This window comes from Manis pentadactyla, chromosome 11 (genome assembly GCF_030020395.1).
Source record: "Manis pentadactyla isolate mManPen7 chromosome 11, mManPen7.hap1, whole genome shotgun sequence".
Lineage (NCBI taxonomy): Eukaryota > Metazoa > Chordata > Mammalia > Pholidota > Manidae > Manis > Manis pentadactyla.
Window position 1 is genome coordinate 12,609,185 of NC_080029.1, and position 22,756 is coordinate 12,631,940.

At 36.1% G+C, this 22,756-nt stretch overlaps 1 protein-coding gene across 2 annotated transcripts in view; it reads left to right on the forward strand.

The window, feature by feature from the left end:
* Positions 1 to 281: 281 nt before the first annotated feature.
* The window catches only part of PPP4R3A (protein phosphatase 4 regulatory subunit 3A), a 35,608-nt gene continuing 13,133 nt past the window's right edge, over positions 282 to 22,756 (forward strand). For both annotated transcript variants that reach the window (XM_036881995.2, XM_036881996.2), the window contains exons 1-6: positions 282 to 489; positions 10,626 to 10,681; positions 14,306 to 14,404; positions 18,733 to 19,350; positions 22,441 to 22,518; positions 22,599 to 22,715. In XM_036881995.2, the coding sequence (XP_036737890.1) occupies positions 348 to 489; positions 10,626 to 10,681; positions 14,306 to 14,404; positions 18,733 to 19,350; positions 22,441 to 22,518; positions 22,599 to 22,715 (1,110 nt within the window). In that variant the 5' untranslated portion in view covers positions 282 to 347. The remainder of the gene's footprint in view (positions 490 to 10,625; positions 10,682 to 14,305; positions 14,405 to 18,732; positions 19,351 to 22,440; positions 22,519 to 22,598; positions 22,716 to 22,756) is intronic.

A 22,756-nucleotide genomic window follows, 5' to 3' on the forward strand; every position in this document is an offset into this window, starting at 1 on the left:
AGCGGAGATCATGGAGGCGGGAGCAGGACAGTGACCGGCGCCCCGAGTTCTTACCGCCGCGTGGCGGGAGGCTGCAGAGCGCCGCGCAGCTCCGTCGGCGCGGCCAGGCTCCCCGGGCCCGGAAAATAGCGCCGAGAAGCCGAGGGCGAGCGAGGCAAGGGCCCAGAGCTCGGGCACGGGAGCGGGCCATGCGAGAGGCAGCGCGGCCCCGCGGCGGCCAGCGGCGGCACTGAGGCCCGGGAGTCCTCCGCCTGCGGGCGCCCTCCTGCCTCGGCTCTCTCCTCTCCCGGACCCCTTCCTGGGCGATTCCGGCGGGGCCTCTGCCCCGGCCTCCTGCGGGCGGCAAGATGACCGACACCCGGCGGCGGGTGAAGGTGTACACGCTCAATGAGGACCGGCAGTGGGACGATCGGGGCACCGGGCATGTGTCGTCCGGCTATGTGGAGCGGCTGAAGGGCATGTCCCTGCTTGTCCGGGCCGAGAGCGACGGTGAGTGAGGCCTCTCCCGGTGGGACCCCTCCCTCCCTCCCTCCCCCGCAGCCCTCGGCCCCGTCCCTAGTTGTTTGGGGCGAGTGGTCCTCTCCCTGCGTGCACGGAGGGGGACCGGGGCTGGGGGCGGTTGCCCCCGCGGGGGAAGGCGGGCCACCGGCACCCCAGCTCTCTCGGAGCTGCAGAGTTAGCGATCAAAATGTTTTTTTCAAGAGTTCCCGGTCGCACTTGCTGGTTCGAGTGGAGCCGAGCACGTTTGAGTGGTGGCGCCTGGGTTTGTGGAGAGGTCGGGGATCTGGGACCGGGAACCCGAACTGTGCTCTTCTTCTTTTGCACTAGAGTGACCTTGAGAAAGGCTCTGATTAATCCGATCTGCCTTTATTCACCCATCTGTACAGCAGACATTCTCAGGGAAACTTTTCTCGAAGCTAAAAAAGTTAGCTGTCACTCTTTGGAGAACGTTTTGCTGTGCTCTCTCATTTTTTAAAAAAAGATCTCTCTGTTACGTCTCTGATCCTGTTGCAGGTTGGTAACACTGGCTCATGGATCTGGCATCTCTACACTCGGCGTAGGAAATGCTTCTTTGCCGTGAGAAGATAGATTTGTGTTATCTAGTGTTGTCTTTTCTATTAGTAATGCAGAATTCTGTGTTAGTTTCACCGTGTAAACGTCTTGAAAGTTTGGACTGATTTTATTCGAACTCTTTTGATTGCTTTAGGTATATTTATAATTTGGTCAACAGGTGGGGAGAAGAAGGCACATACCTTTAAAACTTTTCAAATCTGCCCTGGTGCCTATGCTTCACATATATTGAAACAGTCCTCCACGTTGAAAGACTAAGTTTGAATATAAGTGTTTCACATTTTAAAAGACTTATTCTCTAGGAATTGCTACTTACCTCAGCATGTGAATTTCACTGAATATGTTCAGGAAAGGTGAAACTATTTTCTGATTGTTTCTTCCGAATTTGAAAACCCATCAGGTTAATTAGTTTATCATTTTACAGCAGCTATTTCAGTTTATCATGATTGTAGTTGTTCAGTATCGGAATTACTACAAACTAGTTTCAAGGAATTTTAATTGGATTGTATACCCTGAATTCCAATTCCATGAAAAACAAGACTCACTCTTCTGTAACTGAAGATTCTAGAGACATTGATTTTCAATTTTAACTGAAAAATGGTGATTTGAAGTATGTTGGCCACAGGTTATCTTTATAAGACTACCCAAAATAACTTAAAACTGGAGAAAACTTTTCCTTTTGGACGCATTTAAAGGGTTTTGAACTGACTATATTGGGTATATTTTTCTAACCTTTGACTTACCTCTAAAATACAAGTTTTGAATGTCAAGTGTTAGTGTGTTTTTGTATATGACTATCACATAGTAACCAGCTACTCTACATCTTTGGATATTTGGAAAACTACATAGTGAATTGGAAAGTATGGGCTTTGTAGATTCACTTAGCTTCTTTCGAGATGAAAGCAAGTGTAATTCTGAGATCAATTCTTGGAAATCACATGTCATAAGGCACACATCATGTGTGTTTAGCTCATTATGCAAAGTCCTTTGTTTAAAGTGTTGTTAAGCATTAAGTGTTAATGTCATACTATCATAAGGGATCATAATCATTTAACATAGTAATACAGGAATCTGTTTTCTTCCATTTTTATTTTTACCACTTTGGAAATAGCCCATAACCTCCATCCCTCCTTTTGGAAGGCTTGGGGCCCTATAATAAAGCGGGTTGAGTGGCAAAAACAAAATGGCTTTAATTTTTACCTAATAGGGAAAAGTGCCCTTGTTAAATTTTAAGCTGTAAGGAAAACCAAACCCAAAGAGTGGGTTTAGGAAATTCCAAGAACTTCTATGAAGTATTATTGTAAATAATCTTGAGTTCGGTGATTTCCTTTTTCTAACAGGAAAACTCCAATAGGAATAATAATCAAAATTTATTGAGCGCCTACTATGTACAAGAGACTCTACTTTTATCTTTTGATGTAGGTACTGTTATTAGCCATATTTTACAGGTGGGGAAACAGAGACTAAATAACTTAAGATGACACAGCTAGGTTAAGAAGCAAGGTTAGTGTTTAAACGGGTAGGGAGAAGTGTCTGGGTTTGAGTGAGACATCTAGCCTATGGCTTGAAACTTACCAGTTTTTTAATTATTATCATTAATGATTTTGAATGTGTTTTAAACTTACTTGTTTCTGTCTACTTGCATTTGCTGCTTTATAAAAGGTTTATTTCAAAGAAAATGAAAACAATTTTTAGCCTAATATACTTAAAACTATAGTTTATCTTCAAGCCAGACAAGTTTTTGTATTGACTGCTAGTTTGGGTCATCCAGTATTGTGTGCTTTCCTCAGTCTCCATTATGGGATAGCTAAGAATTTTCTTTTTATTGTAATATGTAATGTATTTCTGATTTTCCATAAAATGAGCCATTTCTCTTGTTAGAGGAGTTTATAGGCTTACCCTGCCAATCAGGAAGGCAGTTTCTGAGTGTAAGTATTCGTGGCCTCCCTCTTACAGGGCACATCTGTTCTGGGTAAATATGCCCTTCCCTTCTAAAGCTTGAGTGGGTTGGCACATCTGTAGCCTACCTTGCCTTGGAGGAAAGAAACGTCTCACCAAGCTACTGAGCCCATTTTCTGGACTGCATCCTGTTCTGTAGGTTCTACTGGCAAAATATGTCACAGGAACATATTCCTTCTTTAGTGAAGATAGGTTACCTCATTTCTCAGGTTTTATCTTACTCATGTACCTGCAAAAGAAGATAAATGAATGGACGAATCTCCATTTTCCAGAAAAGATTACTTAGCATTGTTTTTTCTTCTTTCTGTTTCTGCCATACCTGGTAAGTTACTTGAAGTGAGGATAGTAATGTCATTCTTTACTTGACTTCTCACTTCATGTTCAAATCATTCTGCTTCTCTCCATTGCAGTTTTTTTACCAACTCTACTTGCCAGTTTTGGAATTGATAAAGAATTTGGCATTTCTTCACACACCGAAGAATGTCTTTGGACATAAAATCATATCCATGCTCTTTATTCTGAATTATTTGCCACACATCAAGAATAATGTTCTTATATTTGGATTTTGCCTTAAGTTTTAGTATGTTTTATATTTCAGAATAGCGTTGTTTATTATTTGACTTGCCTACTTCAGAGTTGAAAAGGTTCAGTTCTCACTATAATGTGAAGCATGAAGAAAATGACACATGGGGAAATGTTTTGTACAAGGTACTGCTGCTAGCTAGTGGTAAAAACTGGAATCCCGTGCTGCCATCTCTTGATAGAACATGGTTGTAGGCAGATCTGCTTCTACCCCTACTATAATTAGAAAAGGAGGTCAGAACACTTTGGGTGGAAAGACTTTGTTTTGTTTTGGCTGCTGTGAGAAACAGAGATTGCCTCAGCATTTTTTAATGGTATTCTTTATGAATCAGTAAGTAGTATAGAATCAGAAATCATTCCAGATTTAGATACCAAGAAGGGCACAGTGTCAGTACTAGAGAAATAATTCACTTTGAAAAGTTTATTTAAACACCCTTTTTTCTTGTGTAGACCTACTTTGTGGAAAATTAATAGGCTTAGTATAACAAACCCTTGTTTAACATCTGTTGCATGGGATAACTTCTGAAAGTTCCAGGCCCGTCAGCTACATTGGGTATAGTGAGTGTAATAAAGACTTGAACCTTTTCATGTAATACCACTAGTTTTTTTCCTCAAAGCCTTCATTTCAGTTTTTAAATGCCATGTAATCTGTGAACCACAAAATGAGGGGCAAGGGACTTGGAACACAGACCTGCTATAGTTTTAAAGCATACACTAGTCTCCAATCGAGATGAGATTTTGGACTTTGATCAACTCATTTTTGATGGCATTGTCTTCCTACTAATGAAGCATAGTGCATAAGCTCTGGAGAAGCCTAGAGGTTAAACTGCTCACTGAGGTGTGACAGCTAGAGTGATTTATTCTGAATTCCTTAAGTACTTATCCATATTTAAACTAAGGCCAGGACCTAGGTGTCTTAACCCCAAAACAAATATTTCCGTACTTCCCGAATCTGATTGGTTGCTTGGTTGATACAGAAAAAAGAACCATGAAAGTTATAGAAACACTGTAATATCTCACTTTCCCTGTGAAAGGACATGATATCTTCTAAACGAGAGTGAATTTCCCAGCTAAATAGAACTGTACCAGAAGATTTAAAACCTTGACAATTTTCATGCAGTGTTTTCTAAATATTTCATACAAGAATGTTTTTCTTAAGCAGTATAATGAAACTGTGCAGATTAACCTTTTATTTGTAATGTGTTTCTGGATCATTGTCATCAATACTAATTTTTCTGCTATTCGACAGTACCCTGATACCAGGAAAATGATATTCAGATCATGCCCTAAAATAGCAAGTATTGGTTATGTACTAAATACTGAGGAGGTAGGCGTTTTAATACACATTTTTTGTTAATAACTCAGAGCGTCCCATGGAGATATTATTTTTTCTAACCCTCAGTCCTGCTGTATTTTGATTCTTTGATTGAGTAGTTCTGGTTTTGTGATCTTTTTCCCCAGATCCCAGAAATTCAGATTTTTTTTAAATGTAAAATCTTTCTACTTTAAAATATTTGCGTGAATTCAGTGTATGTGTTTGTTAAGCTAGGAATTAAGCTCTTTGCTGGCTCCATCCAGGCTGTAGACACTAGTTTTGAGTTCTCTGATTTAAACTCCTGTTGAACAGCCCTCACCTCACTCCCTGGAGGTGTTTGTTTTATTTTGATAGGTGTGTGTTGGAGGTTGGCAAACAGGATACAAGAAAAGCTCTCACATTTCACAGGAAGGAGGAACCAAGATGTCATGAAGCAGGGAGGGAATATTTTTTAGTGACTTAAATATTTATACTCGTACTATTTGTTTTATTGTCCCTTTTTCTTGCTATCAGTGTAAGACAGCTTTGACTGCAGTAGTTTTGGTGATGTTCAGAGTGGCATTTCCCCTCCTGTACCATTGTTCCCCCATTTCCTGAGTGTACGGACCTCCTTTTTGTCAGTATATTTGGGGCATCTGGTGTTAGGATACACAGATCTGTCTCATCTAAAAGTAACATAGTATTCCACTGTATATATTTAATTCACACAGTATACTGTTGGCACAAGTACATTTCTCAAACTTCTTTCCTCAGAATACCTTTATACTCTCAAAATTGGGGATCCCCATAGCTTTTGTTTATGTAGGTTGTAGCTATTGATATTTACCATATTAGAAATTTATAAGACTTGGAAGCTTTTCTAACAAAAGAATTTAGTGAGAAGGGTGTCATTGTTTTACATATTTACAAGTCTCTTTAACGTCTGGTTTAATTCTTCTTTAAAGGAGTCATCTGCTTCTGAATTCAGTTTGTTGAAATATTGGTGTAGACATTGTGAGAAACATAAGACTGAAAAAGGCAAATAATTATTCGTTATTAATAAATATTATATATAATACTAAATAATATTATTTATTACTCTTAGTACTGTTATGAAAATAGTTTTGATTTTCCAGACCCCTTAAGGTCACCACACTTTGAGAACAGTTAGCATAGAGATTATTTTAGTTTTTTACCATCACAGACCCTGCTAGTGACATGTGTATTCATTCACCTCTATAAGGATGTAGAATAATTTTCTAGAAGAATTGTTGGACCAAAGAGTAGTAAGTGTTTAAAAACTTGGTAGATAAAAATAAATGACCTTCCCCCAAAAAGTTGTGCTGATTGTCAGTCTTAGTAATAGTAAATAAGAATTTAGACCCTCTTTTTATTGTTTGAAGTATATGTACAAATATGGACTTGTAGGACTATCGGAGCTCATTTGGAGTGGATGCTGATGAGCATTTGTGTGCAGAAGTACTCTTTAGATCACCTGAAGATAGCTGATTTTGCTAGTAGTCTAAATGGCAGACTATGCAGTGACCAACTTAATTACATCTATTGATGCATTCACTTTAGCTTGATCACTCTCTTGGGGCGGGTGTGTGTGTGTGTGCATGGGTCGGTCTGTCCGTCCATTTCCTTCCCAGTCATTCAGAAGCTTTGTCAAGTCTTGATATTGGGGTTTGTGGTGTAGGCTTGTCTTTCTCTGGTCTGTGTGACAGTGTCTTTCTCAGATGTGTGAGCAGGTGTCAAAGGAAGGGTGAGTGAATTCTTCTTGGGGGATAAAGTCATCTGTTTCATTGGAGAGGATGAATTTGTTTCTCAGGTAAGTTGGGATGGGTGCTGTCTTGTATATGTGCTTCTTATTAAGACAGACTAGACCCTCCTGTTATAAAAAATGTGTTCCCCTTAATGAGAACCTTCTCTACCTCTTTGGTGTTGCTTAAGGCCTCCTACTATCATCTTCCTTCTGTCTCCCCTGTTGCTCTGCTACCATGATAAATGCTGCTCACCTACAGTTAAACTCTACATCCCCATCATCCCATGTATTACTAGGATGGAATTACTCACTAAATTGAATCTTTTTCAGTAGATTGGAGAAGTGCTGGGGGGTGGAGGGGAGCTCAGTAGATGGACTTAAAGTAGCAGTATGTCTTTTCATTATTGTCTTACTTAGCCCCCAGACTAAAAGGCTGTTTCCCATGTTCCAGGCTCTATAGCCTACTGATATCTTACGGAATATGGTATTTGGGGACTAGAGCTGGACTTCTTAAAGTGGTGTTTTAGACCAAAGCAATGGAATATGGCTGAAATGTGTTTTAGGAACAATGCTTTCCCCTAATATCTTAATATCCTTAAATTTGCCAACACCAGAAACTTCTAATGTGCTTTTTCTTGTTTTAACTAGGGCTCTGAAAGGGAACACTTCAAACTTTCAACTTGTGGTTTTTTTCATTTCTAATTGCTCTGACCCTGTAAACTAGTGAGAGTTTTGAAGTAAATGCAAAAGGGACTTGAAAAACAATAGTTACACCACAGCTAGTTTTCTGTTTTGTTTTGGCAGCTGCCAAGGCAGGTGTGTGTTTCTTGGAAACATAACTTTAACTCCCTATGCCATGTGTTGTTTGCCCTCTCTTAAACTTTTAAAAAGAATCTTTGAAGTATATACATTAAAAAAGGTGTATGTAAGTGTTTTAGCTTGAATTTTCACAAAATAACCAGCACACTGGAAGCCTGCTTCATGTCCCTTCTTGGTCACTTTGTCCTCTTCTCTCCCTTTCTTTCCCCACCAACTGCTAACCTAACTACTAACGACTTAGATGAATTTTGAACTTTATATAAATAGAATTATATGTATATTCTTCTGTCTGAGGTTTCTTTCATGTGTTTTTCATTCATGTATGTTGTGTTCACATGTATTGGGTTCATGAACATTCCTATATGGTATTTCACTGTATGAATATTTACACTTGAACTTTTTTTAACAGCATTTATGTGCCATATAATTGACCCATTCAAAACAGGGTTATGCAACCATCACCACAATCTAATTTTAGAACATTTTGTCCTCTCTGTAAGAAATCATGTACCCATTAGCAATCACTATCCATTCATTTCCCCTTCCTCCCAGCCCTAAACAACCACTGATCTAATAATCTTCTTTGAATTTACATATTCTGGATGTTTCGTATAAATACAATCATACAATACATGGTTGTTTGTGACTGGCTTCTTTTTCTTACGTTTTCAGGGTTCATCCATGTTCTAGCATGTATCTGAACTTCACTTCTTTGTATACCTGAATAGTATTTCATTTTATTTATCAATTCATCAGTATTTGAACATTTGGATTGTTTCCAGTTTTTGCTATTATGTATAATGCTGCTGTTGAACATATGTGTGCACATACTTGTATGAGCACATGTTTTCATTTTCTTGGATATATACTGAGGAATGGAATTGGTGGTATCTAGCTTTTTGAGGAGCTGCTAAATTGTTTCCCAAAGTGAGTGCATTTTTATGTACCAAAAGCAAAATGTAAGAGGTTTCCAATTTCTCCACATGGTTGTCAATACTTGTTATTGTCTGTTTCTTATTATAGGTATCCTAGCAGGTGTGAAATGATATATTTGTGGCTTTGATTTGCATTTCCCTAATGACTAATGATGTGGAGGATCTTTTCATATATTATCTATTTATATATCTTCTTTGGAGAAATATCTGTTCAGGTGTATTGCCCATTTTTAAATTGGGTTGTCTTTTTATTATTGGTTTTGTAAGAGTCCTGGATACAGGGATATCAGTTATATGATTTCCAAATATGTTTTCCCATTTTGTGGTTTGTCTTTTCACATTGTGGATGGTACTGGGTACTGTTGGTAGCACAGAAATGTTTAATTTTGATCATGTACAGTTATAGTTTATCAGTGATGTCCAATTTTTTCTTTTGGGTGGGTTGTGCTTTGGTGCAGTTTAACTTTTAATGAGGCATTACTTAGTCTGGTTCTGTTACACTGGACCTCTGGCATCTTCTAAGTATGTTACAAAGTTAATTGTTTCATTCACTCAATGTAGTTTTCTAGAAATAAGTTATTTTTGAGGAGATAATATATTTCAAAGTAGGTTTTTTGGAATGTATTTTCTCACAGAAACCATGTTTTGAGTATATTCATATACCATGACTTTAAAAAGTTTGATCCATAATGTGCCTGACATACTCTCTGAATTTCCTTGGGAAATAATAGAATGCAATTTTTGTTCTGGTGTTCTAGTAGTTAAAATAATGAATATTCACAAAGATAGTTAGAGACTTTTACTACTTCTAAGGCACTCTAGACATTGAGTTCATTGGTTTGCTTCTTTTTCTTATCACTAGATAACTGTCAGTAATATCCAGAGTAAAAATCCAGTAACCGTGTATAATAAAGAAAATCAAGGGGGCACTGGAAATTTTATTTGATTAATCTGACAAAAGTTGGAAAAAGAGAATACTCAACAATTTCCTCTAGAATGTGAAAATACTTGTTGAACCTCAGTGAGCCAAAACTAATAAAAAGAAAGAGTGTAAAGAAATGGGGTGGTGGGGGAACAGATGGGAAAAATACACTGTCTATTTAGTTACCTTTAGTATAAAAAAGGTAAGAAAGATTTTGGGTTAAGCAGTTAGCTGTTCTAGACATGGTGGGAAAATATGAATGAAGTGGGAAGTTCTTGTGCACAAGGTGTTCACAAATTCAGTAATGAATGGTCAGTAAATCACTAACATGGGACAGTACAATAACATTAATAAGATAATTTTAACATAAAAGCAAACTAGATTTGGAAATGTTAAGAGTACCCTTTTCTTAATCGCTTATCCACTATTTGGAATGGGTAAAGTAACTGTTAACTGTTAAGCGTACTTTGAGGAAAAACGAAAGCTTTGGATTAGAGAAAGCTGCCGAAAAATAACTGCTGCTTTCCAAGCATTTCTGGGCCAGAACTTGTCTTTAGATAGTGCATTGGGGATAAACTGCAGCTGGTTGATGAGGTGAGAGGTGTAAATTTAGTCTTAAAATTTGCTATTTGTCACTAAGTAGTAGTTATTTTCCAGATACCATTTTTACGAACTTGCCAGGGAAAAAAACAGGAATGTGCAAATTAACTTACTATGAGAAAGAAATTGATTATTTGAAGATGGAGAAGTGTGGTAATTCCTGTATTATGAGGAACAGAAGTAGACTTTCTGAAGGTGAAGTGAATTTAGGGATGTACTGAAGGATCAAACCTTTGTATTTTCAAACTTTTGCAAATGAATTCTCATTTTATTTTTAGTCTTGAGAGATCAGATTTTATTTGCATATAATGCTTATTTGCATGTTTTAAAGTATTTCTCTGAGTTATTCTTTATATCAGAGATGTAATCCCATATTTTGTGGCTTTATGCTCTGCTGTTTTACTGCTCTGTGCTGCCAGTAAGGTATTAGATTTTTATTACCATTTAGTCCTTCCTCTTCACATAATTCTATATTTCTTGTTAAAAGCAAGCATGTATAAAGCAATAATTTCTTAGGTTACAGGTTGTTACATTTAAACTTGTATTGTTTTAAAAGTAATATTCCTTTGTTGTATGTGTATCAAATGTTTAGAAAAGGAAATATGTGTGTGTGTAAGAATATAATTTTGCTGCTTGGCAATTACATAATGGAATGTCTTTAATTTTTCCGTTTCCTAGGTTCTCTACTTTTAGAGTCCAAAATAAATCCTAACACTGCATACCAGAAACAACAGGTAAAATTTTGAAGATGTTGTAATTTATCTTGCATTTTATCCTCTCAGTTTAGTGATTAAATGAAAATCTACCATCTGATTTCTTACAGTGAAAAATTCAGAAGAAATTATAACATACTTGCCAGCCTAATTCTAAAATGTAATTTCTACCAATCTCTACAGTGTATAAAGTAGTCATTTTAAATTAAAAAAGAAAAACTTGCTTCAAATAAAGCTAAGTGTAAGTTCCAAATACTGTAGTAGCAGCCAAGCCTTAATTCTCAAAAGGTATAACTAAAACAGTAGAGTTTTCTTGTTTCTGCCTACAGAAAACAGAAAGGACCACTGATAAAATAATCAGCTACTAGGACAACTGCATGGCAGAAACACCTTCCTTTGCTGTTGCAGATTCTAGTGCAGAAAGAACATTGATATTCCTGTAGAGCAATTCAGTATAGATAAGAATCTGATTTCCACATAGCCTAAATAGGGCCTTATAAAGATGTTAACAGTTTTTTAAAGCAGCTTTCAATTTGAGTACTCCTTCTTGTACCCTTCTGATGTGTGAGAGATATCTGAAAATAAATCTTTCTCTCACATAGTGTCTATCAAATGGTATTTCTTCAGAACACAGACATAGATGTGTACTGAGTGCTGTACAAAGCCAGTGAAGTAAATACCAGTTCCCTCATTGCCCTGAAAGTGCAGCTATGAAATAATTTAGAATAGAGGGTATTACAAATATTCATTCATATATATATATATAGATATATATATAGATATATATATGTATATTACTTTATAAATAAATTGTAAAGAGTGTTGCTTCTTCATTGACCATTGAAATACTACTAGAAAAAAGCTAGTATTAGCTTTATTTTACACATTAAGTGATGTCTAAAGATTGTGACTTGGTTGAAGTCATACAGATAGTACACAGGAAAGCTGGTATTGTCTTAAATTTATTTAAATGGTGATTTGTCCAGAAAATATTGATACAATATGAAATACTTTCTGGATAGTTTAATGGTCTGTTAACACTTTGTTGTATTTAGTGTTCTTAAGAAAACGTTTAGGGTTGATTGGAATAACTGGAGACTAGAGTATTTGGTTTGGTTGTTTTTACTTAAATAAATTAATGAATGTTTTGAGGTTTCAGTCAATTGAAGAGTAAAACCAGATTCTAAAAAAGAGAAAGATTGCGTCTACTTTGAGGGTAAAGGAACTAGTCTTATATCTTAACCTATAGGTCGGATGATAAGCAAGATGATTGAGTTGGTGAAAATTAAGCTCCTAAAACAAAAGCAATTCCTGAAAAGTTTCAAACTTTGAATTTGTCAAATGGATAGTTAAGAGCATGTCTAACAGTGCCCTGACTTAAGCCTCCAAAGTGATTCTGAATATGCACTGTAGCAGAGCAGTTGCTTATAGTTGTATTAAATCTTTCTTACAACTAGTGTGATACTGTGTTTAGGCTTGTTCCATTTGGTCTTATAACCAGTTTCTTAACAGTGTGTATAATGCCCATATTAAAGATGAAGAAACTGAGGCTTAGGGAGGTAGCCCAACTGACTGATTTCTGGAATGCTGATCTTAGTGTTAATTTAAGTTATTTTGAGTTTAACACTTTGCGGGTACTGTGTTTTTTTTGCAAATTGAAGGTTTGGGGCAATGCTGCATCAAGCAGGTCTATCAGCACCATTTTCCAACAGCATATGCTCAATGTGTATCTGCTTCACATTTTGGTAATTCTTACAATACTTCAAAACTTTTTCATTTTTACTGTATTTGTTATAGTGATCAATGAGTATGTCTCACTGAATGCTCAGTAAGTGTGGAACAGATTGCCTGCCTCAGATCTATGATATCTGAAAGTAGTTGAAGATAGTAAAAAGGAATCTTTGAGCTCTTTTTAAAACTTCTGAACAAGAATTGTGGATTTATCCTATTAGTAATGCTGCATAGCCAAATCAAATTATCCTCGCTGGCCTCACTTTAGTTCAATGAGAAATTACTGGTCTTATGATTGACATTTACGTAATTGAACAGAATTAATATGCAGTTTATCAGACAAATTTTTAAACAAGATCCATTTGTGTCTTTGGTAGTGAAACATTAGAAACTGCTGCAGTAGAAACATAGGTCCTTTATAATATCTTAAAAGGTAGCTCTAGGCATGTTTCCTCCTCAGTACAGGAACCCTTATCATCCCAATAGATGCTTATCCAGCCTTTGCTTGGCTCCTTTCAGTTATTTATTAGCCAGATTGAATTACTTTTTCTTTATATTGTACTCTCAAACCCTTCTCATTCTAACTTCTGATTTTTCTCGTTGCACCAGCCTGAAAAATACAAAATAGCTGTTAGGTTAAGCTTTTAAAAATACATGTGTCTCTGTACCATTCAGCATTTCATATGTAGGCATACCTCAGAGATACTGTGGGTTCTGTTCCAGACCACTACAGTAAAGTGAGTCAAATTCATTTTTTGGTTTCCCAGTGTATATAAAAGTTACGTTTATACCATACTGTAGTCTGTTAAGGGTACAATAGCATTATGTCTAAAAAAAATGCATACCTTAATTAAATGCTTTATTGCTATAAAATGGTAACCATCATCTAAGCTTTCAGATAACAGATAAAATAACGAGAAGCTTTGAAGTATTGTGGGAATTAGGAAAATGATGTGGGAAACACACAGTGAGCATATGCTGTTGGAAAACAGTGCTGATGGACATGCTTGACTCAGGGTTGCCACAAACCTTCAGTTTGTTAAAAAAAAACACAGTATCTGCAAAGTACAATAAAGCGAAGTTCAGCATGCCTGTATTAGTTGATTTGTGGACCTCTTTTAATGAGAAGACCCTTTTTTGAAATGGCTGATTACTATGAAATACTGTATATATTCATTTACAGTCAGCAAGTTTGTAAAGATACCTTGGACCCTATAAATATTTTTATACCATGTGTACTGTAGAATACAGACTAACTGGATTACAAGGAATATAAAATGGTCTCTGTATTTTAACTATAGAATTGTTGAGATTACATTTTAATAAAAACTTGAATCATTAAACTATCATTTAAAAAAACAGTCTGAGTAGAAGAAAGAGGTCATAGGAGCATAGGAGCATCTTGCTTCTTGAACCACAGCACGTTGGTGAAAGTTAAACTCCTCTGTCCACAGAAATGCTCACATATTACAATTTTAGTCAATAATTTCATGGGCACTGGATATTGACAGAAAAGAAAAGGAACTGTGTTTATTCATTCCCTCCTAACATGCCTTGGTTATTTATGGAATGCTCAGACTTCCTTTTTGGGCATTTTGACTAGAGCATAAAATGTAATCTAGTGTGCAAACATAGATAGGATTGATACAAGGTTTAGTTTGTAAATGTTTAGGACATTGAAATTGCTCATTTTGTAGTGCTTTTCATATACGTGTTGGTTAAGCTTTTCCTTAAGATAAATGGTTTTCATTTAGATTGAACAAAATGAAGTGGGAAAAGGTATTGGTTATTTCCAGCATCAGTGTTGCTGAGTACTGTTCTCAGTTCCTTGTTGCTGTGTTCATTTGTCTAATACCTTGAAATAGTTTATGATAATGTATGTTAATCATTCAGACTTCTTTTCTTCCTTTCAAGGACACTTTGATTGTGTGGTCTGAAGCAGAAAATTATGACTTGGCCCTTAGCTTTCAAGAAAAAGCTGGCTGTGATGAAATTTGGGAGAAAATATGTCAGGTAATTTTAAAAAGTAGAAAATCAATATGCTGTCTTTAAGCATTTTGTTTTTTGGTGTGCTTTTCAGCTAATGCCCAAGATTTTAAATAAATAGATGAGCATTTCATATAGATCTCTTAAATTCACTGCTGTCTGTGAAAAGCTTGATTTGTAGAAAAGTGTGATTTATTGACACCAAACTATGAAGCCCAGACTTTTTATATCCAGCTGTGTTTGAGAATTCCATGAGTGTTCATTAGCTTCTCAAAGTTAATAGTCCAGAACCGAACCCAGGCTCACCTAGATTGGTTAGTGCTCCCATCTCCCTCATCTCAGTAAATGCTATCCAGTTGTAGAAACCAAAAACTTGAGGGTCGTGTTTAACCTGCCTTCATCACTTACATATTCAGTCCCTCAATTATAAATCTTAAATCCATTCACTTAATTTTCACGTCTATCACAGTGTACTAAGCCACTGTCATTTCTTGCCTGGTTTATTACTTTAATCTTCATTGGTCCTCTCAAATCCATACCACAGCTAGAGAGATCTTTTTTAAAATGCAAGTCTGATCATACTACTTTTCAGTAACTTCTTGTGGCTCTTGACTATCCTTTCAGCCTCGTCTTGCATGTTCTTAACTGATCCTGGAATTTCCTACTGACTAGTACCCCATCTCATGACATAATCTCCACAGTCTTCTGTGAACATGTGCTTATTTTATGCTCTAGTGGCTAAAGCCATTGGCTTATAATGGACTCATGTAGACCATTGCATCTTAAGGACAGTTTTCTGTCTCCACATACATTTTTAACTGGAGAATAATCTTCAACAGATTGCTTAACTCATTGTTTGGTAAAAAAGTTTGGTCCTCAGACCAGCAGCGTGACTTGGGAACTGACAGAAATGGAAACTGAGATGCCTCTCTGTCCCAGATCTTCTTTTTTTCTTTTTTGTAGATAATTATTTTTTATTGAAGGGTAGTTGACACACAGTATTACATTATATTAGTTTCAGGTGTACAACATAGTGATTCAACATTTATATACATGATAATTCTAGGTACCAGCTATCACTATACCAAGTTGTCACAATATCTTGACTATATTCCTTATGCTATACATTACATCCCGGTTACTTATTTATTTTACAATTGGAAGTGTGTACTTTTTTTTTTTTTGTGAGGGCATCTCTCATATATATTGATCAAATGGTTGTTAACAACAATAAAATTCTGTATAGGGGAGTCAATGCTCATTGCACAATCATTAATCCACCCCAAGCCTAATTTTCGTCAGTCTCCAATCTTCTGAGGCATAACAAAAAGTTCTAACATGGAGAACAAATTCTTACATAGTGAATAAGTTACATGGTGGACAGTACAAGGGCAGTCATCACAGAAACTTTCAGTTTTGCTCATGCATTATGAACTATAAACAGTTCAAATATGAATACTCATTTGATTTTTATACTTGATTTATATGTGGATACCACATTTCTCTCTTTATTATTATTATTTTTAATAAAATGCTGAAGTGGTAGCCAGATCTTCTGTATCAGAAACTCGAGTACATCCCAGTAATTATATTTGAACAAGCCCTTTAGGTCAGTTTTCTCTCTAAAGGGCAAGAATAGTAAATATTTTAGGGTTTGTGGGCCATACAATTTAATAGCTATTCAGCTCTGCTGTTGCAGTACAAAAGTAGCCACAGATAACATAGAAATAAATGGGCAATGTTCTCTTCCAGTAAAATTGTAATTACAGAAAACAGATGGTAGACTAGATTTGGAAGTAACTTGTTGTTGACCCTCCTCTAGACAATTCTGATGCACCCTGAAGTTTAGAGCCACTGCCCTAATAGAAGTTAGTGTCCTTGAGGCAGTTTTTCCTTAATTTGCAGAGTTTATTTCTGTAATATATTCTACTTAACTATGTTTTTTCATAAGTTAATCTGCCTATTAAACTGTCCCCTTCTCTTTAACATGTGAAAGCCTGATCTTTATACCTGAGTGCCTTCTTTCTTCATACTTTTTCTTTGCTTTCTGTCCTATGCAGTTGCGTTTATAGCATATACCTCTAGATTTTGTCCTATTGAGTTATCGCATAGAAAGATAGAAGAGAGAAGAGCTAGGGCTGTGCTACAAGCACCCATTATTCAGACAAATCTTGTTTGCCCTCACTTTGAGTTGAACAGGCCTACTCTGGGCACCATATTCTGTTTGGCCAATATTTAACTCAGACCTGGATTCAATCTGTGGTTATCAGGCCTGGCTCTTCTTTAATACTGTTGGATCTTTCTGCACTTTTCCTTAGTCTGTAATACTGTAGATTTTTTGGTTATCTTCACTTTGGGTCACAGGTCGTTGTACATGTATGCTTTCTCTACAGCAGCTTTCCTAAGAATCACTGGCTAGTTTATATAATTCTTTTCTCATCTTTCTCCTAATGTTTACATAGTTCATGTCAAAGGTGTTGTTTCTCAGTCATTCTTTTATGATCCTGTATGTATGCTCAAGTTGTGGCTTCTGGTTTTAGACATTTTGTTCTCTGAGATATATGTTTTTTAATTTCTTTGATCTTGCTTACGATTTTTTAATCTAGAAACAGCTAAAAATCTCCCCATTTCCTAGTATCCTCTTCGATGGCAGTTATTATGCCTGGGTGTATCTTTTTCCTTTGTAGGTATTTTATGGCCTTTACATTCTTATTTTCTTCGTATCTGTTCAGACTGATTTCTGAGATTTATCCTTTCGCTTAAGGAAGGCTCTCTTCTAGTTTAGTCTTACCTTTCTCTCTTTTCTATTTTTCCATTGCTTCCCTTCCACTTCAGTCTTCGACTGCTTCTATTTGTCAAATCATTACAATTCTACCTTGATTCCCTGAGCATATCAGATTCCAAGAGTTTCCTAACACAGGCCTTTTTCATTACCTTCTTAGCCTTCAATATTTGCAAATAAAATCAAGAAGATAGCATTTTCATTACGGTAAGGGCTTTTGTCTCTCTTCATTTGGTTTTTTAAAGAAATGCTACCATTTTTCTACAGGTAAAGCCATATCTAAAGTATTAGGAATCCAAAGCTATAATGAGAACTTCTGTAATTAACAAATCCCGAGTCAGCTTGAGAACATGCCAGGTACAAGCTGTGAATGTGCCTAGCCTCCTTTCGGTGATGCTGCCCACTGGGTTAAGGTCAAGGCAGTATCGCCTTGCAGCATGTTTAAAGAAATGATCCAGGTCTTCTTCCCTTCTAGCAACACTCTCTGTTAACCATGCTAAGCAACTTAAATTTCTTGGCCATTTCACATATGTTCTAATTTTTCCATTCCTTTACATTCAACTTGGCCTCTTCAATGGCTGTAGTGGCAGTGTCTAAGTTACAAGACCAAGATAACAGAACTTGTTCCATTTCAGCATACGTCCTTGACCTTTTGTAAAAATCCTTTCACCTTAAAATGTGTCTAATTGCAAAGACTACTAAGTCATCTTTTTATAATTAGAGCCTCTACACTGACATAAAAAAACATAAAAAGTTTTATGACAAACTTTAAGGCTTCTGGGGGATCATGGAAAGTTACAAGTTTGGGTAGAAAGGGAAACGTTTCCATTGGCTGTAGCAGATTGTCTTGGGGGATAGCTCTGCTACATACAGGTTACGGTTACTTTTTATGAGGTTGCATTTTTGTCGGGGTGTACTTGTTTCCCACCCAGATTTTCTTGATAATATTTTTGGGCTACCAGCCAGCATTTATAGCAAGTCAATGACTCACTTTGGTCCAAAACCAGTTTTTACATGCTCTTTGACCCTTGGTTTCTAGAACTGACATTAAATATTTTCCATTTTGTTTAAATTTATATATACTTTCTTATGATCACATCATTATATTTGCTTCCTGAATTTTATTTAAACTTTGGAAGAGTTTGGTGGTGGCCATCTTGGAACAAAGTGCTAGGAAAATTTTTGAGATTTGCCCTGGTCTGTTGGAAAAGGGGGCTTTGGGTAGAAGATGTGAGTGGGTGTTTTAGGTCAGGCCTCTACACTGCAGCTCTGCAGGGCACTCTTTCATGAGTCTTAGTTTAGCATATCTGAGAACGTTTCTGTTTCTGGTATACCTGTACTTAACGAGGAAGCTCATTCCATCTTTGAACTTTGAACTTCTTCCTTGAAACTGAAAGTACGTTATTTGTAGAGGTGTAATTTCAAGAAGTAGGCAGTTATACCAAGTGTGAAGAATCTTAAATTTGAAAATTGTTATTACAGTTTTCTTAAAACATTTCTTGTAGTCATCTAAGAGTATTATTCAGATTTGCTTGATTATATTTTGTTGGCTATCATAAATCTTATTTACTAGGTTCAAGGAAAGGACCCTTCAGTGGACATCACTCAGGACCTTGTAGATGAATCTGAAGAGGAGCGCTTTGATGATATGTCATCGCCAGGTTTAGAATTGCCATCTTGTGAATTAAGTCGCCTTGAGGAAATTGCAGAACTTGTGGCGTCATCTTTACCTTCCCCCCTTCGTCGTGAAAAACTTGCACTAGCACTGGAAAATGAGGGTTACATTAAAAAGCTCTTAGAGCTATTTCATGTGTGTGAAGATTTGGAAAATGTTGAAGGACTCCACCACTTATATGAAATTATCAAAGGCATCTTCCTCTTGAATCGAACTGCTCTTTTTGAAGTTATGTTCTCTGAAGAATGTATAATGGACGTCATTGGATGCTTAGAATATGATCCTGCTTTATCACAACCACGAAAACACAGGGAATTTCTAACAAAAACAGCCAAGTTTAAAGAAGTGATTCCCATCTCAGATCCTGAGCTGAAACAAAAAATTCATCAGACATACAGAGTTCAGTATATACAAGATATGGTTCTACCTACCCCTTCAGTCTTTGAAGAAAATATGTTATCAACACTTCACTCCTTTATCTTTTTCAATAAGGTAGAAATTGTTGGTATGTTACAGGTGAGTTAGACCATTCTTTTCTTCCTAATAAAAAAGATCTCTTGATTGATAACATTTAAATTTGGAATTGTCTTAGCAGTAATAATATTCAGTTCTTTTTAACTGCCTATGTTGAGTTTTTGTCTAAACGTGTGCAAGAGATGACATATCATATTATGGGACCATATGGTTGTTGTGTTTGTGTTAGGGAAGGTAATTGTGATAAGTCTAGTTTGAAGAAATTATAGGGGAATGATCTTAATGAAATGATTGGATGTGGAATTTTAGGGATATTAATCTATCAATTATACATAGACTAGAATAGCAGATTGGAAGAGGAAAGAAAAATAAAACCAGGATACCAAGAAAAATGTCCACATTAAATATAGAATATAAGTTGTACAGAATTTGTAGAATTCCTAGGTAATTATATATTAAAGTTTTAGGGTCAAGGGGGGTATAGCAGATGATGGCAAAATACAGCTGCATGTCTCCCAAACTGAAGGCATGCTTTTGTAATAGGTGAGCAAATGGGGAAGTTAGATGTGAATAGTGTGTTTCAGTTCCACCTGTCACTTAATAGCTATGTGACAGGCAACTTTCTTACCCTCTTAAAGCCTGTTTCCTCATCTGAAGAATGGTGATATTAGTACCTATCTTACAAGAACATCTGAAGATTAAATAAGGTCATGCATTTAAGACTCTTGAGCATTGTCTTTTTAAGTATCCATTAATAATTGTTTATTAAATTCCACATTTTCTTTTTGCAGTATTCTCAGTCTCTCAGGTCTGGTGTTTTAGGGTATTTGTATCAGAATTGCCTAGGGTACAGTTTCTTGGCAAAAGTCAGAATCAGAATCTCTGTGAGCTGGTCAATAACCTGCATTTGTACACCCCCAAATTCAGAGAACCTCGCAGAGAACATATCCCATAGTGTATGATTTAGTCTTTTCTAACTGAAATAGAAGTTTACATAGTGAAAAGTTTTTCGAGTTGCACATCTCTCATGTTTGTTTCTGTAATGCCCATGATGATTGTAATAACAGATATATGATATGACTTCAAAGATATTATAAGGTAATTTCCTTATCTCACATCTACAAATAAAACAATTATTTGAAACCTGTTTTTGTTAAAGAAGGAAAGAAGACAAATGTCAGGTAGAGTTGTTTGGTAGTACATGTTACAAATAAAGCAGTAAGTTTAATTTTCATGTTTGTTCCTTTTTAGAAAATTGCTGTGTTTTCAGTGTCCTTGCCTTTGTCACCTTTAAAAAAAAGTACGAATCCAAAAAGAAAAGTCAGTTTTACCAAAACTGCTTTCCTGAATAGTAATTCCTGTTCATGTTGATTAATTTGACATGTCTTCCATTTGTTTAAGACAGACATATAAAATAATACAGGCAATAGAGTCTGGTAAGTACAATAGTGATTCCTACACAGTGCACTGTGATTGATAAGGGAGAGGGGAGAAGGGTTGTGGTACCAATTTCCATTAGTTCTTTGATGAGGAAATCGTTTTTACTAGCAACCCTACAGCTCTGTTCTGGTCCAGTTTTTACTCCTGGTTTCCTTGGGTTCTCCTGATTGCTGCTGGTCCTTTCTCTTCAGTTGCACAAGTTCCTCATTTTGTTAGGCAGGGATTTGTCATTTCTGTTTTCTTGGTCTTCCTACCTGTAAAATGCCAGCTTTACTCACTAAATATGAATAATTTCAAGTTTTTAAATCTTTGCTTCCCTACAATATGCTCTGTAGAATACTGGTTGCCAATGCTGTGGTTCTGTTTGTCTTCCTGCTGGGCACTTACATCCAAAGTGCTACTGTGAAGGAAGGAGAGTTTTATAATTTTTTTACAAGGGGTGACTAAGGTAAATTTAAAGCAGGTTCTTACCCACCTTGTGTACACAGTCCTACCCTGCCCTTACCATTGACTGCTCTCTGTAATACTAGGAAACATTGTTCTACTTCCTGTCCCCCAAAAGGAGTTCAGAAAACCTTTTTTTAATCACTTGGAATATATTATATATCTAGAATGCATCTTGAAATTGGATGCCCTTTGAGGTATGGCCTATTTGTACATTTTAGGAAAAGTTACAGTGGGAATAACCTAACTTAATTTAGTGCCACAGAAAATGTTTCCTGAGCATCTACAACAGTGAATATGGAGTTTATAATCTAATGGGAGATTTACATGTACACACACACATAACATATATATGTATCTAGACTTAGGCATGTCTGTAGTGCTGAAGTAGTGTTGAATCTACTTCTACTAGCTGAGGTAGTATGAAACTAAACTCTAACAAAACCTTAATTAAAAATAGTGATGGAAAAAATTGAATAGGAAGGCTCTACCACCTTCTGTGATGAGGCTTTCAGTAAATTCCTAATCTCAGTTATAAAATGAGGGAGGGTAAGCTAACACTTGAGGCTCTTTCCAAGTTATGTATTCTGACTTACTTACTCAGATTAATAGCCTACAAGAGTATCTTTTGAATCCTTTTCAAAATAATTTAATGCATATTAAATTGCATATATATATATAATAGATCTTCAATTAATAAATGTTTCTTTAAAACCTTTAAATTTAGCTTTTTAAGTAAGCTTTTTCCTTAATGTCTTGAAACATGAAGGAAGTTTTATATTGTCATTTGAGAGGCTGCAGAACCTTAACTTCAAAAGTTATGAAACCCTATTGAAAAGCAGGGATTTGCAAACTATGGCCCATACCTGATTTTATAAATAGTTTCATTTGAACACAGCCACATTCATACATTTACATACTGTCTATCACTGCTTCTTACTGTATCAACAGAATCAAGTAGCTTTGGTAGAGACCGTAAGGTCCACAAAGCCTAAAATATTTACAATGAGGCCCTTAAATATTAGGCTTAGAAAATAGGGGCTTGCCAAATAAAAAGAACAATTTCTGTATAAATCCTCAATTTATTCTTTAGTAGTTGGGTTTTTTCTCGTCTCTTAAAAAACATTATTGCCAATATAATCTTTTCTTTTTTCAGTCATTGCAATTTATATCTTCTATTATAGCATCTTGAAATTATATTTTAATACATTCTTGTTATTGGCATAAATTTATCCTTTGATTTCACAGGAAGATGAAAAATTTCTGACAGATTTGTTTGCACAATTAACAGATGAAGCAACAGATGAGGAAAAAAGACAGGAACTGGTAAGAAATTTGATATTATGAAGGACGTGAAGCTAAAACAACAGATTTTTATATTCACTTATTCTTTTTCCTGATTTCAGGTTAACTTTTTAAAAGAATTTTGTGCATTTTCACAAACGCTACAACCTCAAAACAGAGATGCTTTCTTCAAGACTTTGTCAAACATGGGCATATTACCAGCCTTAGAAGTCATCCTTGTAAGTTTGTTTCTCCTCATATTTAATTACAATTTTATATA